Source organism: Apus apus, chromosome 15, assembly GCF_020740795.1.
Source record: "Apus apus isolate bApuApu2 chromosome 15, bApuApu2.pri.cur, whole genome shotgun sequence".
In the NCBI taxonomy this organism is placed as follows: domain Eukaryota; kingdom Metazoa; phylum Chordata; class Aves; order Apodiformes; family Apodidae; genus Apus; species Apus apus.
Window position 1 is genome coordinate 12009305 of NC_067296.1, and position 22829 is coordinate 12032133.

Here is a 22829-nt window from a genome sequence, read left to right on the forward strand (position 1 = left end):
GAGGCATTTTCTCTCACTAATGTAAGAATCCAACCTAAGCTGCATTTCATAATATTTTTTTAGAGAGTAAAAGCTACTTTACTAGCAAATTCCTCTTATGACAGGCATCAGCCATCATCACTCATCTTTCTCAAGTCATGATACTCAGTGTTGTACCGTGCCTGGTGCTGGAGAAGCTCGAAGCTCCCAGGGTTCTCCGAGTAAAAATATGTATAAATGCAGCTAAGTAAAACTATCCTTCTACCATCTGTTCTCTAACCCAGAACCCTACATAACTCTTGACTGCATTATAAAAGGAAAAATAAATGAAAAAATATTCCTGAGTCTGTTCTTCAGTCAGAAGATTATCCTATGGATATGTTACCCTCTTCTTACTTCCCTGGCATAAATGAATGACAAAGCAACTGTCTCCTGAGCAAGTAAAGTCCCCCAACCAGCAATTATTTCCCCTGATCTAGTGGGCATCTTGGGAATAAAGATTTTTATTATTGTTGTTATTATTATTATTATGGTAAACTGCTCCAGGAATGGTTTCAACAAAAGAAGTAAACCTTACATTATATTCAGATAATGTTCTTAACTTCTCACCAAGATTTACTAAATTGCACCCTGGGAATTATGCAAATGAAACCTTTGGTCAAATGTTACAGGATTACTGTAAAAATATATATATATATTTCTTCTAAAACCTCATTAAGGGTTCTAAAATTACATGTTCCAATAGAAAAAGCATGTGCCTTTGTGCAACGAATATCTCCCTAGTAGTAATACACACTATGCTCCATTGTCAATGGTCTTTGCAACTTTCTGTGACAATTACTAGTTCTTATGTGATTTTTCTGAACACTTCACATCCCTGTGTTCTTTCTTGAAATGGAATTAAGTACAGGTAAGAGGCAAACCATTGTAGTGTGATGGCAATTAACAACAAATAATGAGTCATTGTTGAATATTTGCAACGTATTTCCCCCTATCTTTGTTTTGCTCAGTGCAGTATAATTATCTCATGGATTTTTCATAGTATAATTGGGTAAGTCTTGTGGGTCTTATGATATATTTCATCTCTAGGTCTGCAACAATTTACATACAGACAGCTTAGACCCTATTAATGCTAATAAAAGTGCTGCAAGGACATCCTATAGCATACACTTTATTAAACTGTACATCGCTTTCTTAGAGAGCTTCTGTTTATCTGCATTTCCTGAAAATAAAATATAATGCCTTTAGCACTGAATATTTAAATCCAGCCTCTTTTTCCCTGTTTCTGCCTCTCTCTATGCATTTCTAATGCTTCTATCGCAGTGGGATCTGGGTACTATATGCAACAGGAAATAGAGCAGAAAAATGTTCATAAAGAACTAACAAACTCTCCCCTTCCATAATTCAGGTTAAAATTAAACCAGTCTGGAGACTGGTTTGCTCTTTGGTGCTTGTGCTCAAGGTACAGCTGTAGTTGACCTGCGCTGGGGTGGGGATACCCTCATGGCTCTCGTGCTTCAGTGAACATTTGGGCAGCAGAAGTGCAGATACTTTGGGGTTGGGTTTTTCACTCAACTTTTGTTAAAGAAAAGCTTTGTTAACGGTAAAGGACTGGTTTTATCCTGACACGTTATGGGTTGTTTGGAGCTGTGCAGGCACATGCTGATAGAGACAGATTCACAGCTGTGTGTCTCAAGTTAGCCATTTTTTCCCCTTTTAATTTCTAAGACAGAGCAGCACACCGACTCAAAGCAGGACGTCCAGTGGTGGCTTCCTATGTTTTCATTTACCTTGAGGCTAACTACAAACATGTAGGTAGTGGGTTAGAGCTTGAAGTCCCTGACTTGAGCTATACATTTGCACAGACACTCACAAAAATGCAGTGTTCAGCTCTGTCTGCCTGGCAGGGTGAAAGCTGACTTTCTAAAAATGCGGGCTGTGGGCTTCCGTTATTGAGCTGGTGAGTCGATTGCCATCATTAAACCACAGTTGTGCAAGGAAAGCTTGATTTTAATATACTCTTTTTCACCCATGCGTTTGCTAATGAAAATTGGATTTATACCCATCTAGTTGAGTCCCTATTACAAATACCCAATGGGCCCACAAAAAGCTGTAGAAAGGGCTGTGTGCAGCATGAGGGCACTTCCACAATGACCCCAGTACCTCTTTTAAGTGATTATACCAGTGCAAGTCCAATCAGTTTTCTTTGGTACTAATAGCCTAAACAAGCAGTGAATCCTGTAGAGACAAGACAGATGAAACTGTCTCTGTTCCCTGACCTTCAGCTCCAGAAGTGTAGGTGCAGCACGAATCAATCCTGGCAGTGTCTAGTAATAACTGACATTATTAGCTGTTAACAGGAGCAGACTATTTGGTGGAGGCAGCACAAAGAAAACAGTGTACAAACTTTTTAATGATCTGGACACAGGCATCAAAGGAGATTTTTCAGACCCAGGAGGGCTGATATTATTCTGCACCAACACATTCAGCATCTTGTCAGCCTCCTGCATCCTGGAGAGAGACAAATAGGGGTAGGTTACATGCAGGAGGAGTGTGAGAGTAGCCCACAGCCCCATCCCAATTTCTTTACCTCCTGTTCCATTGGGAAACCACCTTCACTCTCCAAATAAGGGCTGTTTGGGGGAACATGGGAGCCACCTGCATCCCACTGAGCCCACTCAGGCTCCTCTGAGTGTGCATCTGCCCTAGCAGAGGTGCTAGCGTGCACTCAGCTACAAGATTTCTATTATCTTCCCACTAGTTCGTTTTGTTGATAGATCTGTTAGGGAAAAATTTATGCACGTCGCTTTTACACTGCCAAGACAGTTTGTGATGGTGTGGGGGGTGGTAATTTATTTGTACCTTGCACTTTCTTTCAGGAATAGTCATGCTGTTGCAAGAACTTCTTTCAGCTTTTGATCAGAAAATTAAATTTGAGTTTAAAGAGATAGTCAGGGTTGCTAGGACAACGTATTAACCTCCCCTTTTCATTTTCTCTGCTCTGTATCTAAGGTTCATGTAATCCAATGTGCTGTATTTGGTTTGTGGTGGTGTTCTCAGGGGCTGGGAAGGAAGGGGTTTCAAAAGCAATGTGCCAAATATGCTCTTCCTCAGCAAATAGTCAAATGAAATTGTGACATCCCACCAGGCATTCCCAACCTTGCCTCGTCAAGCCAGCAGGGTTAGACAAAGAGGGAGCAAACAGCCCCGTTCTTCAAATTTCATGGGAGTATTTGTCTGCACAGTCACAGGGACTGAGAACAGGATGTGGGAGCTCACAAACAGCATTTTCAGAAGTGATTAATGGCTGGGAGACTCCAGGTCTGACTGAACAATTTGGACATTTGAAGGAGCCTAGGGTTTCAATAACATGTAAACAGCATTTTTCTGTTCATATAGATTCTTCCACATCTTAGGCAAAAAGACAGAATTTCAATGATTCCTAGAGAATCGTCATGAATAAAAGAGGAGAAAAATAGCTGAGAATATGTGGAATACACTTTTCCTGGCTTTTCCTCAAACCTTTGACGTACAGCTCCCTTGTCAGAATTGACAGCAGTATTACATTTATGCAGCTTTCAGGCTCAGATCTTTAAAGCTGTTTAAACATCCATATGGCTTTTGTCCAAAACTTATTGATTGCTGTCTTTGTTATTTCACCCAGATTCGTTCCGATAAGGACAAAGAGATCCATATCAGATACAGCATCACTGGAGTGGGAGCTGACCAGCCACCAATGGAAGTCTTCAACATTGACCCTGTGTCTGGCAGGATGTATGTGACTCGCCCAATGGACAGGGAAGAAAGAGCTTCCTACCACGTAAGCATAAAACATCTGGAGTTTTATCTATGTTCGCAAGCTCAAAGCAAAACTGCACCAGAATTGCTGGGTTTAAGAAGGGACCGTGCAGCTTTGAGAAGAATGGGAGTTTTGTTCAAAATCAGAGCCCAGTTCCCAGCATGGACTGACTCCCTGTGTCAGCAGAGCCCTGAGGAGCTGGCTGCATGGGGGTGCTGAGGCTCAAGGAACAGTGAGTCTCAATCATGTGTGTGTGTGTGTAGCTGCTGACTTTGTTTCTGCTTCCTTTAGTGTAACCTGCCCTTGCTAAATCAGCCAAACCAATGCAAAGCAGCATTAAGCTGATGTCCTTTTCGGACACAAAGTCACAGTCATTTGTTTAAAGCAGTGCAGCTTCACACTGCTTATTAAAACCATGCAAATTTATGTGTGGTCTTAACTCCCCAAAACCATGAGGAGCCAGTTGCTCCATTAGCATGTCTTGGGAAATTACTAATATAAGAATCATTACTGCAGCTAAACATTCAATAATTGTTATAGTCATTTTTCATTTTAAATCACTAGGAGATGTTCAGGCAGTATGATGTGGGTGTGTCTGATAGGTTTTTAAATATGCAGATAGGCTAATATTAAATATGAGAAAATTAATTAAGATTAATTACACTCAAAAGTGGTGCCTCGTGCTATCCTAGTTCATAAAATGCTCTACCTGCAGAATACTTAGGGTGTAATTGGCCATTATGTTTTTATATAAATGCTAGCCCCTGTATTGTGCAGCTTAATTGCACAGCAGGTAGAGTCCCATAAATTGCTAAAAAAATGCGTTGTGCTTTGCACAATAGTCCTGCAAAATTTCAGACACGTTCTGCATCAACGCTGTAGTTCTCCCCTGGAGTGGTTGTGAAAGGTTGTTTCATGGATTGCTTTGTCTCAGCATTAGCCACATCCGTCGGCACCATAATAGCTGTTCCCAGGGATGCTGTAATGCCAGGGAAGCACGGGTCACTTCCAGTGACACCATATTCCTGACTGCGCCGTTGGAGGTGCACGTTCTGTCAGCTTTATCAGGTATCCAGTTAACCATGTTGACACAGCTTCTGGACTGGGGTGGAAGGATAAAGAAAATAGATTACCTCTTTAGTTGGGTGGAAAAAGAGATTTCCCCAGGGTGAAAGAAGATCTGAAGGAAAATTATTTTATCCTCTGTGAACAAGAACAATTATTTTGTTTGTTGTGCCTAGAAAAATATGAAGAGAGGTTGTTTTGAAAAAGGAATATTTGAGATACAGTCTGTGTCATCTCAGCGGTGTTGATATTGTTTCAGAGTGCCAGGTTATAACAGAGTAGTCAATAATACAATACACTGTGATGTCTGTTATCAGACACTTTCAGTCTAAAACATAAGATGGAAAGATTTTGTCCTCCATAATAACAAATCATGTGCCCCCTAATAATGAACTTAACCTGCTAGTTGCAGTGAATTCAGTAAGCTGAATTCTGGCCTTGGCAAAGGTGACTGGTTAAATCTGCCTCAGACACACTGCAGAATTTCCAGCCTTTTCTGTTCCTTACAGAAACCTTGAACTAGTAACATCCACATGTGAATAAGAATATTCACACACTGAAGGTTACAGGAAGATGTAGTTCATAGAGAGTGAATAACAGGTAAGTATGTTAGGAGACCTTATAGACAGGAATAGTGAGTGATAGAAAATCTTTGTTAGTGAAACAGAAGAAGGTGATTGAGAACATTTTAAGTCACGGCCATAAACAACCTTTAACTCCTTAAGCTTCAATAGGAATGGATTCGTGATATGTTGAACCATCAAGTGATCGTTTAATAACCCTTTAGAAAGCATTTATAAATACATCATGTACAAAGCAATGACCCAGATGTAATTGCAGCAGCTTACAGTAGGAGTTGGGCTATCCTAGAAACTGGAAAATACTAGGCCACCTTCCAGAAGGAGATAGAATCCGGAGTCTCATCTGTTGCAAGTTTCAGAGAAGTTGATGAATTTATGCCACTTTATATGGTGTAGCCTCTAATTGAAGGGAAGGGTGGACTTGAAGCCAAGCTTACAGGGAGTCCTGGAAAAGCAGCAACTGAGGTGCGAGTGTGGATCTGAACCACAGAGCTTGGCCATCTTTAAATTGGCTTGACATCTGCTGATGAGTTTTCTTTAGCTTGGACTAATAGTTTAACTCTTAAGCTGAAGTGAAGGACGTCAGTGAAGCTGCAAGGCAGCATCCGTGGTCCCTTTTACCTAGCAGGACATGGGCTTCTTGCCTGATAGGGGCTTTTCTGCTCTGGCTGAAGATGGATGCATTTTTACAGCTTCAGGTTTTCTGCAATCATAAACAGAATGAAGTCTTTTCAGCATCTCTGTCACTGTTGGGTGTTGTCCTTGCTGTTTTCATTCCCAGGTAATCTAAAAACTAATTATAAAAAAAATAATAATAACACACAAATGTTTGTGAGGCTACATATGAAGAGTTCTGTTTCATTAACTCCCACATTTTCAACACATATTTTCTTATGCATAATTATCTGTATCGCTTCAGGACTACCATTTTTAAAATACTAGTGCTTTAATTCTCCCTGCATTTTGCAAGCCATTTGTCTGATGAAACCTACTTTTTTCCCTAAGGTGAAAGAGATTTTTTCTAATTAGATCAGGACTCCTGCAGCAGAACTTCCCCTGTTTTCAAGATCATTCTTGAATGCTTAGGGAGAATCATTCCAAGCTTGATGTATGCAGAGATGTAGGTGGCTGTGGGACAGGGTGTCTGCCCAGGTGGGGTGTGTGCCAACATTCCTGCATTAACCTCCTGGCACAGCTGGCAGTGCTGGTGGTCACAGGTTCGGCTGCATTTTGGCCTCATCTGTTTTCTCATCTGCACTACAAACTGGAGTATAAACTCTCCAGGGACCTTGCAGGCATTCTAGGCACAGAGTCAGCTGCAGATATGAGCAGAGAAAAATGAGAAGGGCTTTGCAGCCACTTACCCAACCCCACGCTGTGGTGCGGAGCTGCGCGTGCTGCGCTGAGCGGTGCTGTGGGAGCCGCGCCGGCCTCTGCAGCACCCGTGTCTGGGGACACAGCACTGGGACACGCTCCCTGCACAAGGACCAGCTCATTTCAACCCTCTTGCTGCCATCTCACTGCGGCAGCCCCATGTCATTGTGTCTCCCCTTGTAGTTCTTAATGTTTATTGCATGCCAAATAAGTTTCAGCAGGTAGTGTAATATTTAATATGCGTGAGTTCTCTTGGCCTTACTTAGGTGCGTTCCCAAAGTCCCGCTTGTACCACTGACAGAATTAGGGACTCTGAATGTCTTTTCTGATCCAGACACCAGTTTCTTATCAAGCTTCAGTTAGGCCTGGCAAATACACGGGTTAGTAAATTGCCAGGTTAGTTGTCCAAGACATTTTTCAAGCTCTGTTTTCGAAAGACATCAACATAAGCATGTCAGTAAGTAGTCATTGCTCATGGTACTCAAGTAATGTGCGTTATGGGGAAACTTTGAAGCAAGTCCTAATGATTTCCCAGACATGTGTATCCCTTCAGCATCATGCTGATGAAATATTGTCTCAGAAATGGCTAGAGCAGAACAGGTGGGTTATTGTCTGCGAGGGAGTTGTTTGAAGTGCAAGGAGGCAGAGAAGCATTCTGGAAATTAAGGGATACAAGAGCTAATCTCCAATATTTTGAACCAAGTTCTAGTGAGTAATGCCAGCCATTTGTGTCACAGTACTCTAATTTGAACTTTTAATCACAATTAAGAGCACACAAATTAGGCGTGACATTGTATGCTTATTGCCTAAAGGCTCTGTCACTGATGGATAATGTATATTTGTATTAGTGGTATTAGTGCATAAGTAATATTCTTATTTAACATAATTCACTGTGTTGACTTTGACTAACTGCCTTCAGATACCACCAGCCTCCAGTGTAATCAATAATCATGATACTGAAAGATTTGTATGCCAGCAACTACATTTACACTGGAAACTATCAGTAGGAAACCCTCAGAGACCTGTGGTAGCTGCTGCTGAATATGATAGCAACAGTTGTCATACTTCTAAACAATATTTGTTAAAAAATATTGAGCCAGCTCTTTGGCTAGTTTACAGCAGAGTGATACACCAGGTAGAGATTAGCCAACTATCTGTATTAATTTTTCAGAACCCTCTGCAAGGTACTTCATTTGATGCTATTTATTCCTTCTCCTGTTACGTTCTTCTTCTTGGGGACAATGTAAATATTTTAAACCAACTTTAGAAATGTTTCTTAACTGTGTCTCCACCTAGCCCCTAGCTTCCATTTGAACATTTGTGCATGACCTGTGTCTGGCATGTGTCCCATGGCCCAGGTTGTGCTCACCAGCCTTTTCAGTGATGGCTTTTCCAGCTCTAAATGACATGTGTCTCTGAGGGAGCCCGGTCATCACCTTTTGTGCCTTGCCCAGTGCTGTAAAGCACTCACATGTGTCTGCTTTTTATCCTGTCCATCATTCCATCCCCAAAACACACAGCTGGTCACAGGTGGGAGCAGATGGCAGCCAGAGCCACTGAGCACCACGTTAGACTGTGCCTCGCACAACTGAGTCCTGTCTTAACATCTGAACAACAACTCCAGAACAAAGCATGGTCTCCAGCTTGAGGGTGCCTCATTAATATAAAGAGCAGGGCAGGAGGATAAGGGAGGAGATGAATTAAGGATGGGAAATGTAGTATCTGATCTGCCTTGGAGATACACCTCGTTTCCCAGTGGACAGACCGCCCCACTGCGGTCCCTCCTTCCTTTGCTCCCTCCTCTGCGAACAGGCTCTAATGAGGATTGATCTCTAACGAGGCAGAGTTCCCACTGACTGAGTTTCGATTCAGCCCCCTGGCTCAAGGCCCTCTTCCCCCTCTGCTGTGGTTGGCACTAACCATGGAGGAGCAAAGTGCTGTGGAAGGATACAGAGGTGTTAGCACTGCTAGAAGAATATGAATGGAGAAAATTCATGCAAGCAAGCACAGGAGGAAAAAAAGAAGAAAATCTCGCTGAGATCAGGCAAGAGGAGCAGGAGGGAGTAGTGGGGCAGGCAGAAAGGGCAGAAGTACCAAGTGTGTTGGAGGGCAGATGAAGAGCAGCTACAGGCCTCCAGACACCAGCACAATGCAGGACATCAAGGCACAGGGTGGCTGTGTGGGGCCAGGGAACCTGTGCTGTCCCCTGGGCTGTCCACAAGCCGCTGGTCAGAGCACCAGTGCCTGCCCCAATTCGCCTGGCCCAGGTACTGTCCTCCCTCCCATAGCTCAGCCTGGGTGCTGGTGCACCTTTGGGCCCCTCACCGCAGGTTTGGTGACTTTCCTGCAGTCTTGCTTATTGAATCTTTTTCTCCTTGAGTGCAGGCAAACACATTTGTAAGTACATGTGCTTAGCAAGTGCAACAAGCAGATAGACGTGCATTGCTGAGAAATCCCTTACTCCTAGAGATTTCAAACAAAAGCTATCAAATGTAATTAAAAATTTGCAGGGGGAGCGTCAGATCTGAGAGGGAAGATACCAGCTTTGCTCTCTGCTTTATCTCTGGATGGAACCGTTTCTGCTGCTGGAAATGCAGCAAGAGAGAGCCCAGTGCTGCCTCAGTTTGAAGATAATAACTTTAATTTTGGCTCCGAATTACTTTTTTTCAAAGTCAGTCTGACCTCTGACTGGTAAAGTTATTGAATTGCTACATCTGACGGGATGAAGGATAGCTCCACAGGTGGGAGTCAAAGCAGTTTGTATGCAGCAAGTAATGCAGACACTAAGAGCATTGCAAGTCATGAAATACAAATGGTACATTCGGTGTTGCAAACAAAGCCAGACTTCTTCAGTCTTTAAAGAAAAAGTACTGCTTAACTGCCTTTAAAAAATGTTTTTCTCCCAGCTCGTTTCACATGGTAGTTTGTTCTCTTTTCTTGATTAAATGTTAATCCAGCCCATCCTAATAGTGTGGAGCTTCTTTTGTTGAGCTCTGGATGTCTGAACACCGTACATGAAGGAGAAAGTTGCATCAATCACATCATAGTGAGAGCAAAAGATGCAAACCAGTGCTAATGCAATTAGCACATTTGTCATGCATCAGAGGAGCTAGAGACCTCCTTGGCACAGGAGCTCCGGCTCCCGGCAGCATCCCAATGGCCAGGGGAGCTGCTGGAAGGGACGAGAGGCCTCAGTCCTCTGAAGGAACGAGCTGGTGTGTGTCAGCATGCTGGCAGCACTCCTATCATACAAAACGCTCAAGGCAGGACAGTGGGTAGGTCCCCTGTCCCTCAACCCTGCTCTTCCAGCCAGCCCTTGCACCAAGCTCACGTCCTCTGAAGCCTTTATTCGTCATCCTGCCAGCTTGGCAGGATGTCACACAGCTGTCCAGAGCGCTGTCCCTGATTCCCGTGGCGGTGTGGAGGTTCAGCAATGCTCACTGGTGCTGAAATGAAGGGGGGTGACAAAGCAGATCTGCAGTGCTGGCACCCAGGTGATGCCTCTCTGCTGCCCAGCCCTCACTGGGTGCCATGCAGCCCTTTCCTCACTTGTCTTCTTTTTTTTCCTGCAGCCGACATCGGCAGCTCTGCTCAGCGCACACACCAGTGAGGGTAGCCATCTGTTCCCTTTAATGAGGAAACTATCCATTTTTTTCACCTGATTACTGATTGTTCCAGACTATTGTTGATTGCTTTGTTTTATTAATTACTCATTTTGACATGCTGTATCTGTCCCTTTTGTTCAGAAAACAGATGCTCTTGTTTTCAGGCATTGTTACTGATGGTTATTGCTAATAGGGTAAAGCCACAGTTCCACTTTAACTGAGGACTTAGCACTGTGGCTCTGGTTATTGTAATGCTTCATCGCTGGATATTTTAGTTAAGCCTGAGAAAAATATTTCGTTCTCAGTGCCACAGGGGCTCCCATCATTTAAGGGAAAGGGATGGTTTTTATATCTTTTGGTGCAACGGGGTCAGTAGTTCTTGCTGTTCCTAGAGACTGTGATTAAACAAAGAGTAAACAACACTAATGCCATTCTGAAATCTCTTCACTTATTAATCCCCGGTATGAAAGGCTGCAGGTTCTCGTAAGAAACCTCTCAAGTCAAACTCATTTCCTCACTGTGATTGAAACTGAGTAAAATTTGCTTTTCAGATTTTCAGACAAGGTTCACCACATCTTAGAAATTAAAATATAGTGGTCTGTTAGCAGTGAAGGAGATAGCATCACTGCACCAGAGCTGAAGTGTTTCCACTGACAACTGCTGGTTTAAAATATTATTTCAGTAGCATGCTATAAGCCTTGAAAAACTGTGTGTATAGTCTGGATGGAAACCACGTTGTTGCTTTCTGCTGGAATTAGATACCTGCTCAGTTCAATTTTGAGAAAGTATTTATGAGGTGAAGTCAATTCTTACAAAACACGGTCTCTCCTTCTGCAACAAATCCATTTGCTGATATTATGCTTTCATTGTGCTTATTCCCAGCTCCGAGCTCATGCGGTGGATATGAATGGAAACAAGGTGGAGAATCCTATTGACCTTTACATCTATGTGATTGATATGAATGACAACAGACCGGAGTTTATAAACCAAGTCTATAATGGCTCTGTTGATGAAGGCTCTAAACCAGGTACAGTTGAAAAAAAGTCTTAAAGTTATCACTAGCTTTCAAACGTTAATCTGACATGGTGGCTTTGCTTCCTCTTGAAAGAGAGGGAATGTAGGAGAGGTTTACTGTTGCTGGCTCTTTGTTGAAGACTGATAGAGGTGAAGCTGGTATCTCTCTGGGTGTAGAGAAGGTGCAGACTTGGGTTTGAGAGAACATGGAGCCTTTTGGTCCCCTCCTAGATGTGGAATTTGCAAAAGCAGATTTTGGTTTGGTCCAATTGTCTGTATTGCCATTTTCATACACTCATTACACGTGTACAGGGCTGTTCTAACTGCAGAGTACTGAAAGCAAACCCAGCAGTGGCCTCCTTCTGAGCCTGAAATGCAGAATATCTGTCTCCTTTATATTTAAACCATTCATTTGCAAACTCAATATCTGGCACCCATTCAGACTCAAGTAAAGTCTGTGTCCCAGGGTGTGAAAAATACTGTCTTGGTTGGGGCCTGATGCAAATTTGCTGAAGTGGGAATATTCCCACTGAAGTTGCTGGCTCATCCTCTGTCCCCTTACAGAAGGTGAAATGGAGAAAAACCCAAAGTGGAATTTCAGAAAACTATAAAGGAAAGATCAGTGAGGGTGTGAGCTGTATGTGGAATAATAGTGATGATTTTTATGTGCACTTGTTTATGTGCTTGGAAAAAATGCAGTTATAAGGGTCATTAGTGTTTTCTTTTCAGCTGTGGTATTGATTTCTTACTGAAATGTGTTATAACAATCCAGTGTCCAATATGGTAGCAGGGCTGGTTTAAGCTTATTGCTGAACATAACTATGAGCAGTCTAGTCATTCTTTGAGTAGAAACTGTGAAATCTCTCACCAGCGGTTTTGTAAGTCTCCTGAAATCTGGAAGAGATTTTTCCATGAGAAATTTTACCCTCAATTGTTTGCCAGGTGAGGGGTTAAGTACCTTGTGACTTTGTTTTGTGTCAGCAGACATTTGTCATGGCTTCTCTGCTGCCTGAGGTGTCATAGGAATGTCTCTGGTGGCCACTGTTTTTAACACGGTGATTCACAGTCGTGATTGATTGTCTTTCAGCATTGTGAGGAATGGGCAGCTGCAGTGACACGTAGTGGGGACAGAAAGTGGGATTATTTTTGAGGATGGAACAGGTACAGCTCTCTCCTTGATATGCTTTGGATGGTGATGTGCCAGCTTAACTGCTGATCCTTGTCCTGCTCGGCAGAGGGGATGTGCAAAGTCCCTGAGTTGATGGCTCTAATGACGTCTTCCTGGAGGATTTTCTGGCTTTTGTTTGAAGGCCATTTTGGGGTGTCTCACAGTTTGAAAATTGATACAGCATTTCCATAGGAAATCAAACTTATTGCATCTTATTCTAGGACAGATCAATATTCAAAGTGTTCCCAAATGTTTTAACTAGCTCTGCTCATTTATGTGAAGGAAGCAGTAAATTGCATCCTCTTCTTGTCAGAAATCCAGATAAGCTTTGAGCTATTAAATCAGAACAGGATAACTTTACCTACAAAATACTTGTGCCTCTTCTTGTACCAGTGATTCTTGGTACTCTGTATCCAGGCTGGAGTGCCTGCCTTTAAGGCAGGCAGGTAGAAAGCAATCTGGTTTTATTCAAAAGCAATTACATTTGTCTTTGATGTATTTGGTATGGGTTTTTCTCCCTCTTCCCTGTTTAATCAGTGTTCTTTTAAAGGTTTATTTTAGTATTGAATTTCTGTTCTTTGCTTTTGTAGAACCTCCAGGGAGTTTGGGTATCTGAGGCCCTCTTTCCAAGTACTTGGCAATAAACATGATGATGTGTCTTTGAGATGGTGATAGGTCATAGAGTTAGTGTGAATGTTTGCATGCTCCTCCTTTGCCTCAAAGTTCATATCCCTGTTTTGTGTAGAGACAAGTCTAGACAATGTATTTACCTAAGCCTGGGTCTTGCTGAGATTTGGAAACTTTTTTATAGTTCAAGATGCTTCAGACTATTATAATAACTAAGGAGGTACCACACCAGACTTTGCAAGAGAAAAAGTATGTGGGCAGAATTTATGATCGTTTGTGGCAATGGTCGACAAATGAAAGACACTGTTTTGTTAGAGGTAACAGCAAAAAGTGTTTAGTATTGATTCAACAGTAAGTGATATATGTACATGCATCTATAAATATGTATATGTGTGAATATCTATGTGTAAAGTACAGATTTGCTTCAAGCAAACTGAAAAATCTTATTATACATTGCATGAGGTCAGGATTCATTTTCCACTCTTCATTGCTATTGAACTATGCCTGAGGACTGAAAATGCTTCCCTGGATATTCTGTACAATTGTTATTTCTCACATCTTCCATATGCCCATTTGTAATGGTTGTGATTAAAAATGCAGTATTACTCGATTACCGCAGTATCTGCTGTGTTCTTAATAATTTTGCACACCTCTTATGAGAAAAGTAGCTAGAGTATTAAGAGTATCCCAAATAAATGCTGACTCTGAGGGTAGCTAGTGTGAGCAGCCAATGACTGTTTGAAGGCAGTAGGAGTTTTGCCCAGCTAAAAAAGAGACAAAAGAGACACATGGAGCTCAAGCTCTACCCATAGAAATTTTGCAGAGCAAGACCATCAAAAATATGCTGTTGAGCACAGACTGAGCAGGATGCAGTGACCTTGAGCTGCAGGGAAAGCCCTTGTAAGGCTTTAGCAGGATCAATAGAACAAATCCCATTTGAGCTGAAGAGGAAAGGGCTTTTTGGTGCTGTCACCACCCACCCTGGTGACAGGGCCCGGCAGCAGCAGCAGCCAGTGGGTGCTGCAGCTTGAAGTGCAGCCTCATCCCCTCTCAGCAGGTGGGATGCAGGGGGCTGGGAGAGCACCATGCCCTGGAGGACAGCTGCAAATTGTGCCTGGCCATGGCAGGGCAGTGGCTCAGGTGGGACCTACTGACTCTGCAGTGGTTAAGCCAAAAGGAGACAGATTGAACCAAGAAAATGGGACTGCAGGAAGGATGTGTACTGCAACCTGCAGCACGGGGTGATACTGCTGGGCATTTAGCCTGTTACAGAAGGAGCAAGTTTGTTTTAGCCTAAAATACAAATATCCTTCAAAGGAGATTGTCCAAGAGCTGGAAGAACTGGCAGTAATGTGAAGAGACTCATTAGAGACAGTCTAATAGGGTTTAAGTGGAGGGGCTTCCCAGATTGTGGAGCACTCAGGCTGCCTGGGTTTCCAAGGAGCGTGCTCTCTGCAGCGTGCAAGTCACCTTGAAGCAACTCTTGACATGAATAGAAAAGAAAACATCAAGTATTATTAATTATAATAGGTTGTTGTTGCTGGTTAAGATTATAATAACTTAATTGAAAGAGTGTCTTACACGGTAGCATAGTGTTCTTGAAAGCAAGAGCTCATTCTTGATGGAGTCAAGTTCTCTAGTGTGAACACATGTCACAGCTTGGCCCTTTCACATCCTTAAATGTGTACTGGCTCTTAAACTGAATTTTCATTTTCTGATACTCTCTGAGAACGTTTTAATGCATTTCTAGCTTATCTTGCCTATGGTCATGCAGCTGGGCAATTTAAATGTGTAAATGCAGGCCCCTCCAAAAACACATAACAGGAATGGTGATGCAGGGTTTTCTTCTCCACAGGACCGTCTGTCTTACTTGCTCTCTCCCTCCACGAGTTGTTTTGATTTAATGTTCCACTGTTTGAAAGTGTATCTTAAAAGACCATGTTTTACTCATATTGAACAGTGTTCTGCCTCTTTGAACTTTGCCTCTATATGAAGAACACAGCCAAGTTTTAAAAATGCAGCTGCAAGCTTGAGCTGAAATTCCCCTGGTCCCTCTGGCAACCTTAATCAGCAAAGTTCTCCAGAGCTGCAGAAGTCGCCTTTAAAGCACTGATAAAGTGGGACAGGCTGCACAGCTTCACTGCCCAGGGCTGCCTGCCCTGCCAGGGTTCTGCTGCCCTTCCACAGCCCACAACTCAGAGACACCCCACAGCAGAAAGGAGCTGGGCTTTGGAGTGGAGTTTTTCCCTTCTGTGCAGCACCAATTACTGCCTGCCATGAGTCCAGCCCTCACTAGTACCGCTGGGCTCCAGCATCCCAGGGGTGTGTCCCTGGGGAGTGCTGCTTAAAAAGGAATTCTGCAGTTTCCAAAATAGAATGCTCCATAAGATAGAATGAAAATGCTTACATGTAAAAGGAAAAAAGGAAATTTAATCACAACACACAAGTGTGATGGAGAAAGATGATTTTGGTCACTGCAGAAGCTTAGTTTTGCTGTAACCACCACCAAAAGTACGTCACGGTAGGATGTGGATATCTCACTTAACTGAAGCATTCACTTCTGAAAAGGTCAATGTGAAATGCTCTGCAGTGACTCAAGTACTTTGCTCTGAGTTGTATCTATTTTGTTTTAATAGAAAGATTATCAAAAATTAACACATCTCTCCGAAGCAATTTGTTCCTGTCAGACTGGCCTTTTCCTTTCTCATTCATTCTTTCCAGTTCACTAACTCTGGATACATCTTGGTCCCTTTCAAGTCACCAGCAAAAGTCCAAGTCCTTATTCTTAAACTACAGTTTCATCCAGCTCCTTCTTTCTCATGGTGTTGTGTAGGCAGGATAGTTTACTCCTGCCACACTCTCCCTGTGAGTGGTGTGAAAGAGTGCTAAGTATGGACAGTCCTCCAAGATAAAGGAATATTAGTATTTCTTACATGAGATATGTTGTGATTTAAAATTTCCCCACCTCCCTCTGATTTCACAGAAGTCTGATACAGTAATTGTTGATGGCATGCCACGTGAAAAAAAGAAATAGCTGGGAGCCAAATCTATATGTGGCAAATTGACTTAAAGAACTCTCATAAAAATAAGTAGTATATAAAAAACCCAAGGATTTTAAAAGCTGATTATTCTACTAGTGTCCCAGTTTGTTTATTTTATTTCTATGCCAGCAGAGATTCCTTCAGAGATTAGCACCATGGACTAATGCACAGATGGGGCCAGAAACTTGAAAGTCATCTGAATATTAAGAATTTAAATCTTTAGCCTCAGTGATTTGAACAGAAAGCCAATTATGACACTGAATTAGTTTTCAAATTAAACTTCAATTTAAGGCTTGTGAAATTAATCTTTTAAGGCATATAGTTGCATTTATTTATATATACATTCATGTGAAGAATTTGTATTCTGTATTTCTGGCTCCTTCCTCTTCTCTGACCTCATAGTACAATTCGTAAAAAAGTGCTTGGTGTCCTGCAAGTTGTTCTTTCACTGAAGGACCAGGGTGGGTGTTGCTGAGTGGCAGGGGAGGAAATGAAAGCAGGAGCACCTGAGATCTGAAGATGAGATGAGTCATTTTTAAAACTTCATAGGACACGGAATGAAACCCCCTTTCTTCCATTACAAACAATTCCATAAATGCTGTAGTGCTGCTCATAGTTAAAACAATGTTCTTTTACCAGCTTGAAGGTAAATTAATTTTAGTACTCTTCATTGAGGAAGGTCCTAATTCAGCAGGGCACCTGGGGAGGTTCCTGGACCTGGGCTGAGTCAGCTGCTTGCTGTGACAAGGCAGGGGGAGGCCAGGGTGTGTAGGGATTTCACCTTCCTGTTAATAGCACCAGAAGCTGGAAATCATGCCAATGCCATAAGATTCAGAGAGAACATGTAATGGTATGATCTCCAAGAGCCAGACGAGGTCTCAACAGATTATTCCAGTCATCCCAGAGCTATGCACAGGCTGCGTGCATTAGTTATGGGTTCATCAAAAGCCCAAAAATGTGCATCAGTGCAGGACTGTCTCCAGCTTGAGAAGGTGCAACACCCATCATTGCACTTTATATGGTACTAAAAATGGCTTTTTCCAACCCGACTCTACTCTCTCACACACTACACACAGACCTAGGATACACAGTATTCTTTTTTAAGTTCTTTTGCTCAGCCAAGCACACTTTTAAGATAAGAAATTGTTTTTCTGCAGACACGTGTGGTCATGCTTTCCCTTTTGTTTCGAGGTGAGTGGTTATGAAATCTCTGCTCTTAATTTCCTTTTCAGAAGCATCCAGTCCCAAGAACAAGGAAGTGAATTACAAAGTTGTGGGTAGAAAAAAAATGCAAATCCCCAGACTAATGGGTTTTCCTTCCAGAAAATACATCCAAGTTGCTAGAAAGAAAAAAAAGTGAAAATCATGTTCTGAGACCACTCCAGAAGGATAATATAACACTGCAGTAGTCCTCTCACTGCCTCTTTTTAACCAGCAGTTAGAAATAACATAGTATTACATATAATATAGTATTTACATTACATTATAAAGTATTACATTGTATCATATTAAATTATATTGTGTAATATTGTAGATATTCAAGGATTGGATTCAAGCCTTGTGGAAGATGTGTTAAGCCCCAGGTTTTGTGCACCAAAGTCTGCATGATGGCCCTAGTTGCATATGCCTTCCCTTAAGCATGAAACGTAGCCATACTTTAAAGCACAGTTCGATGGTGTTGTTCTGGATATCTTGTCCTAAGTCAAACTTTCTCCACTTTTAGAATTTGCCTCTGGGAATGGAGAGGATTCATCTGCAGGAACCCAGCCAAGCTGAGGCTCATCGATTTATGCAGTCAAACTTGTTTGCTCAGAGGCTGAAGGCGCTTTTGCCCATCTTGAAGTTTTACTGCTGTTATTTCTCTGCAGCACGAGGGGTCTCAGAAGGCTGCAGGCTGCTGTACAGGAGTTATCTCCACATCTTTGTTTTCTCTCCAGAGATACTTATTTCATTTTTAACAATAAGAAGGTATTATTTCAGTTCCAAGTGACAGCAATCTCTTCGACTTGCTCAGTCATCTCTCCAGACCCCCTTGCTCTTATTATTCTCATTAGATTGGCTCTTGCTTGCTTTGAGGCCAAGAGTCTGACGTCTCTGCTAATTAGGAAGTGGCATCCTGTGTAAATCAGGTTAGCCGCTTGAAAGGTCAAAATTTGCCAATGATTACAAAAATACTAGTGAAAGAGGATGACAGTAGCTTTCAGTTCTGACTGAAGGAATATCATTCAAAAGGTGAATGCTGTTTTTATTTAGTTTTATATCTACAGCATGTGGGATGCTGTTTAATTTGTTTGCAATTTATTACATCTGTAGTAGAATTTCAGGCTCTTTTGTCATCTTGATGTCTTCCACATGTTCCTGTTTACCTACACAATTCCACTCAGCACCTTTGATGAGTCAACTCCCCATTTTTCATCTGAAACCCTTCACAATGAGTATCTGAAAGGGTTTCAAATCACCTTAAAATACTTTTTTGTTTGTTTGTTTTAACTTAAACAGGTTTGTTGGTGGAGATTTTTAGTGTTTAACACAACAGCAGGTCTCCAAATACTGTTCTCAAATTGCTACTCACTGGCTAGGTGAATTCACCTAGGAGGAGCTCCGTGCTGTGCCATTTAGTGACAGAGTGACAGAGCCCTGGAACAGGCTGCCCAGAGAGGTTGTGGAGTCTCCGCTGGGGACATTCCAAACCCGCCTGGACACGTTCCTGTGTGATGTGCTCTAGGTGATCCTGCTCTGGCAGAAGGGTTGGACTAGATGGTCTTTCGAGGTCCCTTTCAACCCCTAAGATTCTGTGATTCTGTGATTCTGGATTTAGACTGCTGCTGGTACCCAGGTAGGACAAGTAGAACTAACATGGGGTCATTCATGGCAATGCAACCTGCAGCCTCCTCCCACCCCTCCCCTCCCCTCACCTCCCCGTGTTTGGAATGGAAGAATATTGTTAGTTTCATTGTTAGTTTAGACAAGTAGAACAAGAACATTTCAGCATGTTTATTGGTAAGAAATATCACATTTATGTAGGGAAGATGTATGCAAGTAATTACCTGTACAGTTGTACTCTGAGGACTTTTTCAAGATCCCATTGTATGTCTCATTGTAACTTGGTTGTGACGTCTTTGCCTTTCTAGTGTGCGGTCTTTCATTTCCTGAGACCTCATTGTAAGGGAGGTAATCATCACTTAAGAGTGTTCTTGTTGGGAGTAGGAGCATGAGATCCCATCCTCTGTGTGGAAGAAAACTAATATCAGGAAACTCTTCTGAGTGAAAAACTTTATTTTTAGGAAATGTTCCAAATTTTGCACTGCTTTTCAGTATTTAATTTTCCCATCAACAGTTGCTATTTTCTCTCGATCTAAGATCAGATGCAGAGTATTCCCTAAGTGAGCCTTCCAATTTGGGAAAAAAAAAAAATATGAGGAAGGGGAGGTTTCCATTAGTACAAAGCCACTATAAACTTAGGTTAATGAAGATCTAATGTAATATGGCTATCACCACATGTCTGCACATAATGATTCAATCCTTTTCTATGGGGGAATGATTAAATTAAGTATCTTGTAGGTCAAAATTAGACTGAGAAGGTTAACCAACCTTTAATGATTTTGCAACCATTACCAGCCATTAAAAAACATAAGCTGTAAGATAAAGCTGAATAAAGAATCAGCATTATCAGTAAAAACTGGGTGATGATTTTGCTTTTTCTGTTTATATTACATGAGTAGTCAGAGAGGATTGTGTATTTTTATAGTGATACGTGCTATAAAGGGCAAAGTGAACAGTTTTTTAATCTTTTTTTCTTAATTTATTTCCTGGTAAGTGCCCATTAGCTCTTTCTTTTAACATGCATTAAATCTAACTAATGGATATCAAACCAGCTTAGAAAAATGGTAATTATAAAGCAATTGTAACAAAGACTTTGGGAGCACAACTGTGCTAAGATATTGTTTGTATGCCTTAAAACTGCAAAAGCTCAGTTTTTGCAGAGAAATGAAGTAGCATAGATGGGAAAGCAGAGATTGCAGACAACGTGATGTGAATTAGCAGTCCTTGGTGTGTTTTGGGACCGTCTGAGCTAGAAAGAATTGAGCTCAGATTCCAGAGTGATTTGGAGGGGACATCTGTTTACAACTGCGCTTATCTGCTTGTACATACACAGGGCAGCTATCTTTCCTATTTTACTTCTTTTTTTAACCTAACATCTACAGATCAAATGAGATATAGTGAACCTAACAAAATCTTTTTCCAGTCTTTTACAAGCAGATGCAATTAATTTTTAAATTGATAAACAAAACAGAATATAGAGGGGAAAATTATCTCCCTTTGCTTCTGTCCTGCCATATTATGTAAGGTTTTATTTTGTCTATGCTGTAAAAACCTTAATTAAACTAATGGGAATATTTTCCAAAAGGGAGGGCTCTCAAGCATCTCTCCCATGTGTTTTGTCCATTGTTAGACTGAAACAAAAGTGTCTCATTTGACAACATGTAGGAGATTGTGGTTCCTGGGAAATCAAAAGGAATGCACTGTGAAGTTGCAGATTCTTGGGGTCTTGCCTTTTATTGTTAGATCTCTTTCATCATGCCATATCTTAATTTTAACTCAGGTGATATATGAACTTGGCGTATTAGTTAATGAAAGCTAATGCACAGTAATCTTGTCATCACTAGCTGTGCATGGTAATTCAATCTGCTTCTCGGAAGAGCTGTTCAACATGCAACAAATTTGATTTAGTATTGACATGATGTACTAGGTTAGGTATTTTATTTAACATATCCTGTGCCTGATTTGATGAGAAATGTTTTTCTTTCAACAGGTTATCTACCTGAGTTGGTATGTAGCCAGGTGTGTAGTTTAATCCAGTTACATTAAACACCATCTGGACTGGGTACTCATAGTGATACACTGTGCAGGCTGGGGCAAATTCCTGAGTTCTGTCGTTTCATGCATTCGTTTAATGTTGTCACTGGGCTTGAGAGCAAGACCTTCAGAGCAGAAAAGTAAAGCTAATGCTTATCACACACACTGAAAGCATAAAGTCCCTCTTGCCTGATTTATACACCTCTCTTGTAGCTCCATCACCACTGACAGGGGCTGACCCAAAAAAGGGGAAGTACAGTGTGAGGGTCTCTAGTTTGACTTGAAGGAGTTTTCCCAGCATTTCTGGTTTGTAGTAGCTGGTGCCAATCTCTACTTGGGCAGGGTACAGAGATTTAAAGATACTGTGGTTAATACTTTGATTTCCACAAACTGATACACACATCCTTCAGGCTAGATCAGGCGGTCTGTGCTTGTTCACCTTAACCCTAACAATACCAACCTCAATTGTAAGTACAATTGTAGTCTGCCACTCTATAGTGGTCTAATTAGTGTAGTAATGGGGGCTGGATATAGGGATGTATTTCCTTTACTTTAATGTGAAGTAAAAGTAAAACCCAGATGGCATTAGGCGCTGTAGCAGCGTGTATCCAGATCGCTCTAAGGAATATTTGTATGCACAGATACATGTTTATGCCATTCACTGCAGCATACAGGTATCTAGAGGCTACGTCTTGCTTAAAGACAGACTAAATGTACCGAAAACGGAGTGAAACGTAGGTGGTGATGGAGGTTAGACAAGATGATCCCTTGGGAGCAGTCCAAAGGAGCAGGATCCTCAGTGTGGGTAACAGGAGGTGCCGTCACGCTCCTAGTCTTTGGTCACCATTGCCAGGTGGCGAATGGGAGCAGACAGAGCAGCCACTCTCCAGACTGCAAAGAGGAAGAAGTAATTTGCAGCTAGTTTACAGCAGACTGTGGTCAGACAAGCAGCCCCAGGGAGCAGCGGAGAGCCAGGGAAGGAAGCGGCTGCTGCAGTTCCATCACACGCTGCAAAGTGCTGCGGCCACACTGAGCCCTTTGCAGAGGATGCTTTATTAAGTTACAAGTCAGTAATTAACGCCAAATTCCTCTCTTTATTTTCTCTGTGGTTGGGTTTCATAATCAAAATTAAAGATATGAGATAAGGAGCAGATTGCTTCCTGAAATGCAGCTCCCTGGTGCTCAGTTCATGACTTCAGAGACATTTGTCCAGTCCCATCTCTCTTTATGGGGAAATAGGTCAAATGCTGTTGAAGTAGTCCTTTTTCCTAGAGAAGATGTGCTCAGTCCAATGCTGCACTGCAGGAAAGAAGCAAAAAGGGGGGGAAAGAGTGAAGGAGACCTTCTATACACTCCATCCCCAGAATGGCTGTTGTCAGCTCAGCCCCTGCCCACCACAGCACACGTTTCCTCTGCCAAGCTGGGGACGCCCCATCTCCCGCACACCCTGGTTTATATTGGAAACAATAGTGCAATCTAAGAGATCTTAGATGAAGAGGGTCCTGAACTCACCTGAACTTAGAAGCCCAAATAACTTTCCTTTCTGAGTTGTTTCTTGCACTAGAAGTGAATCACGAAATATCACCTTTTCTTGGTTTTTAGTATGTCCTAAGACTGCATGTGTCCTAAAATAGAATCTGTTTTCTTCTTCCAGTTCTGTTTTCATTACCCTAGGTTTTGACATTCTGTTCAGAGATATTTTCAGTATAGAATGCATTA

The 22829-nt window shown here is 42.0% G+C and overlaps 1 protein-coding gene across 1 annotated transcript in view; it reads left to right on the plus strand.

The window, feature by feature from the left end:
* The window catches only part of CDH4 (cadherin 4), a 426991-nt gene that overhangs the window by 326371 nt on the left and 77791 nt on the right, over positions 1 to 22829 (plus strand). Inside the window, exons 5-6 of the mRNA XM_051633293.1 lie at positions 3644 to 3799; positions 11286 to 11430. Coding sequence (XP_051489253.1) covers positions 3644 to 3799; positions 11286 to 11430 — 301 coding nt within the window. The remainder of the gene's footprint in view (positions 1 to 3643; positions 3800 to 11285; positions 11431 to 22829) is intronic.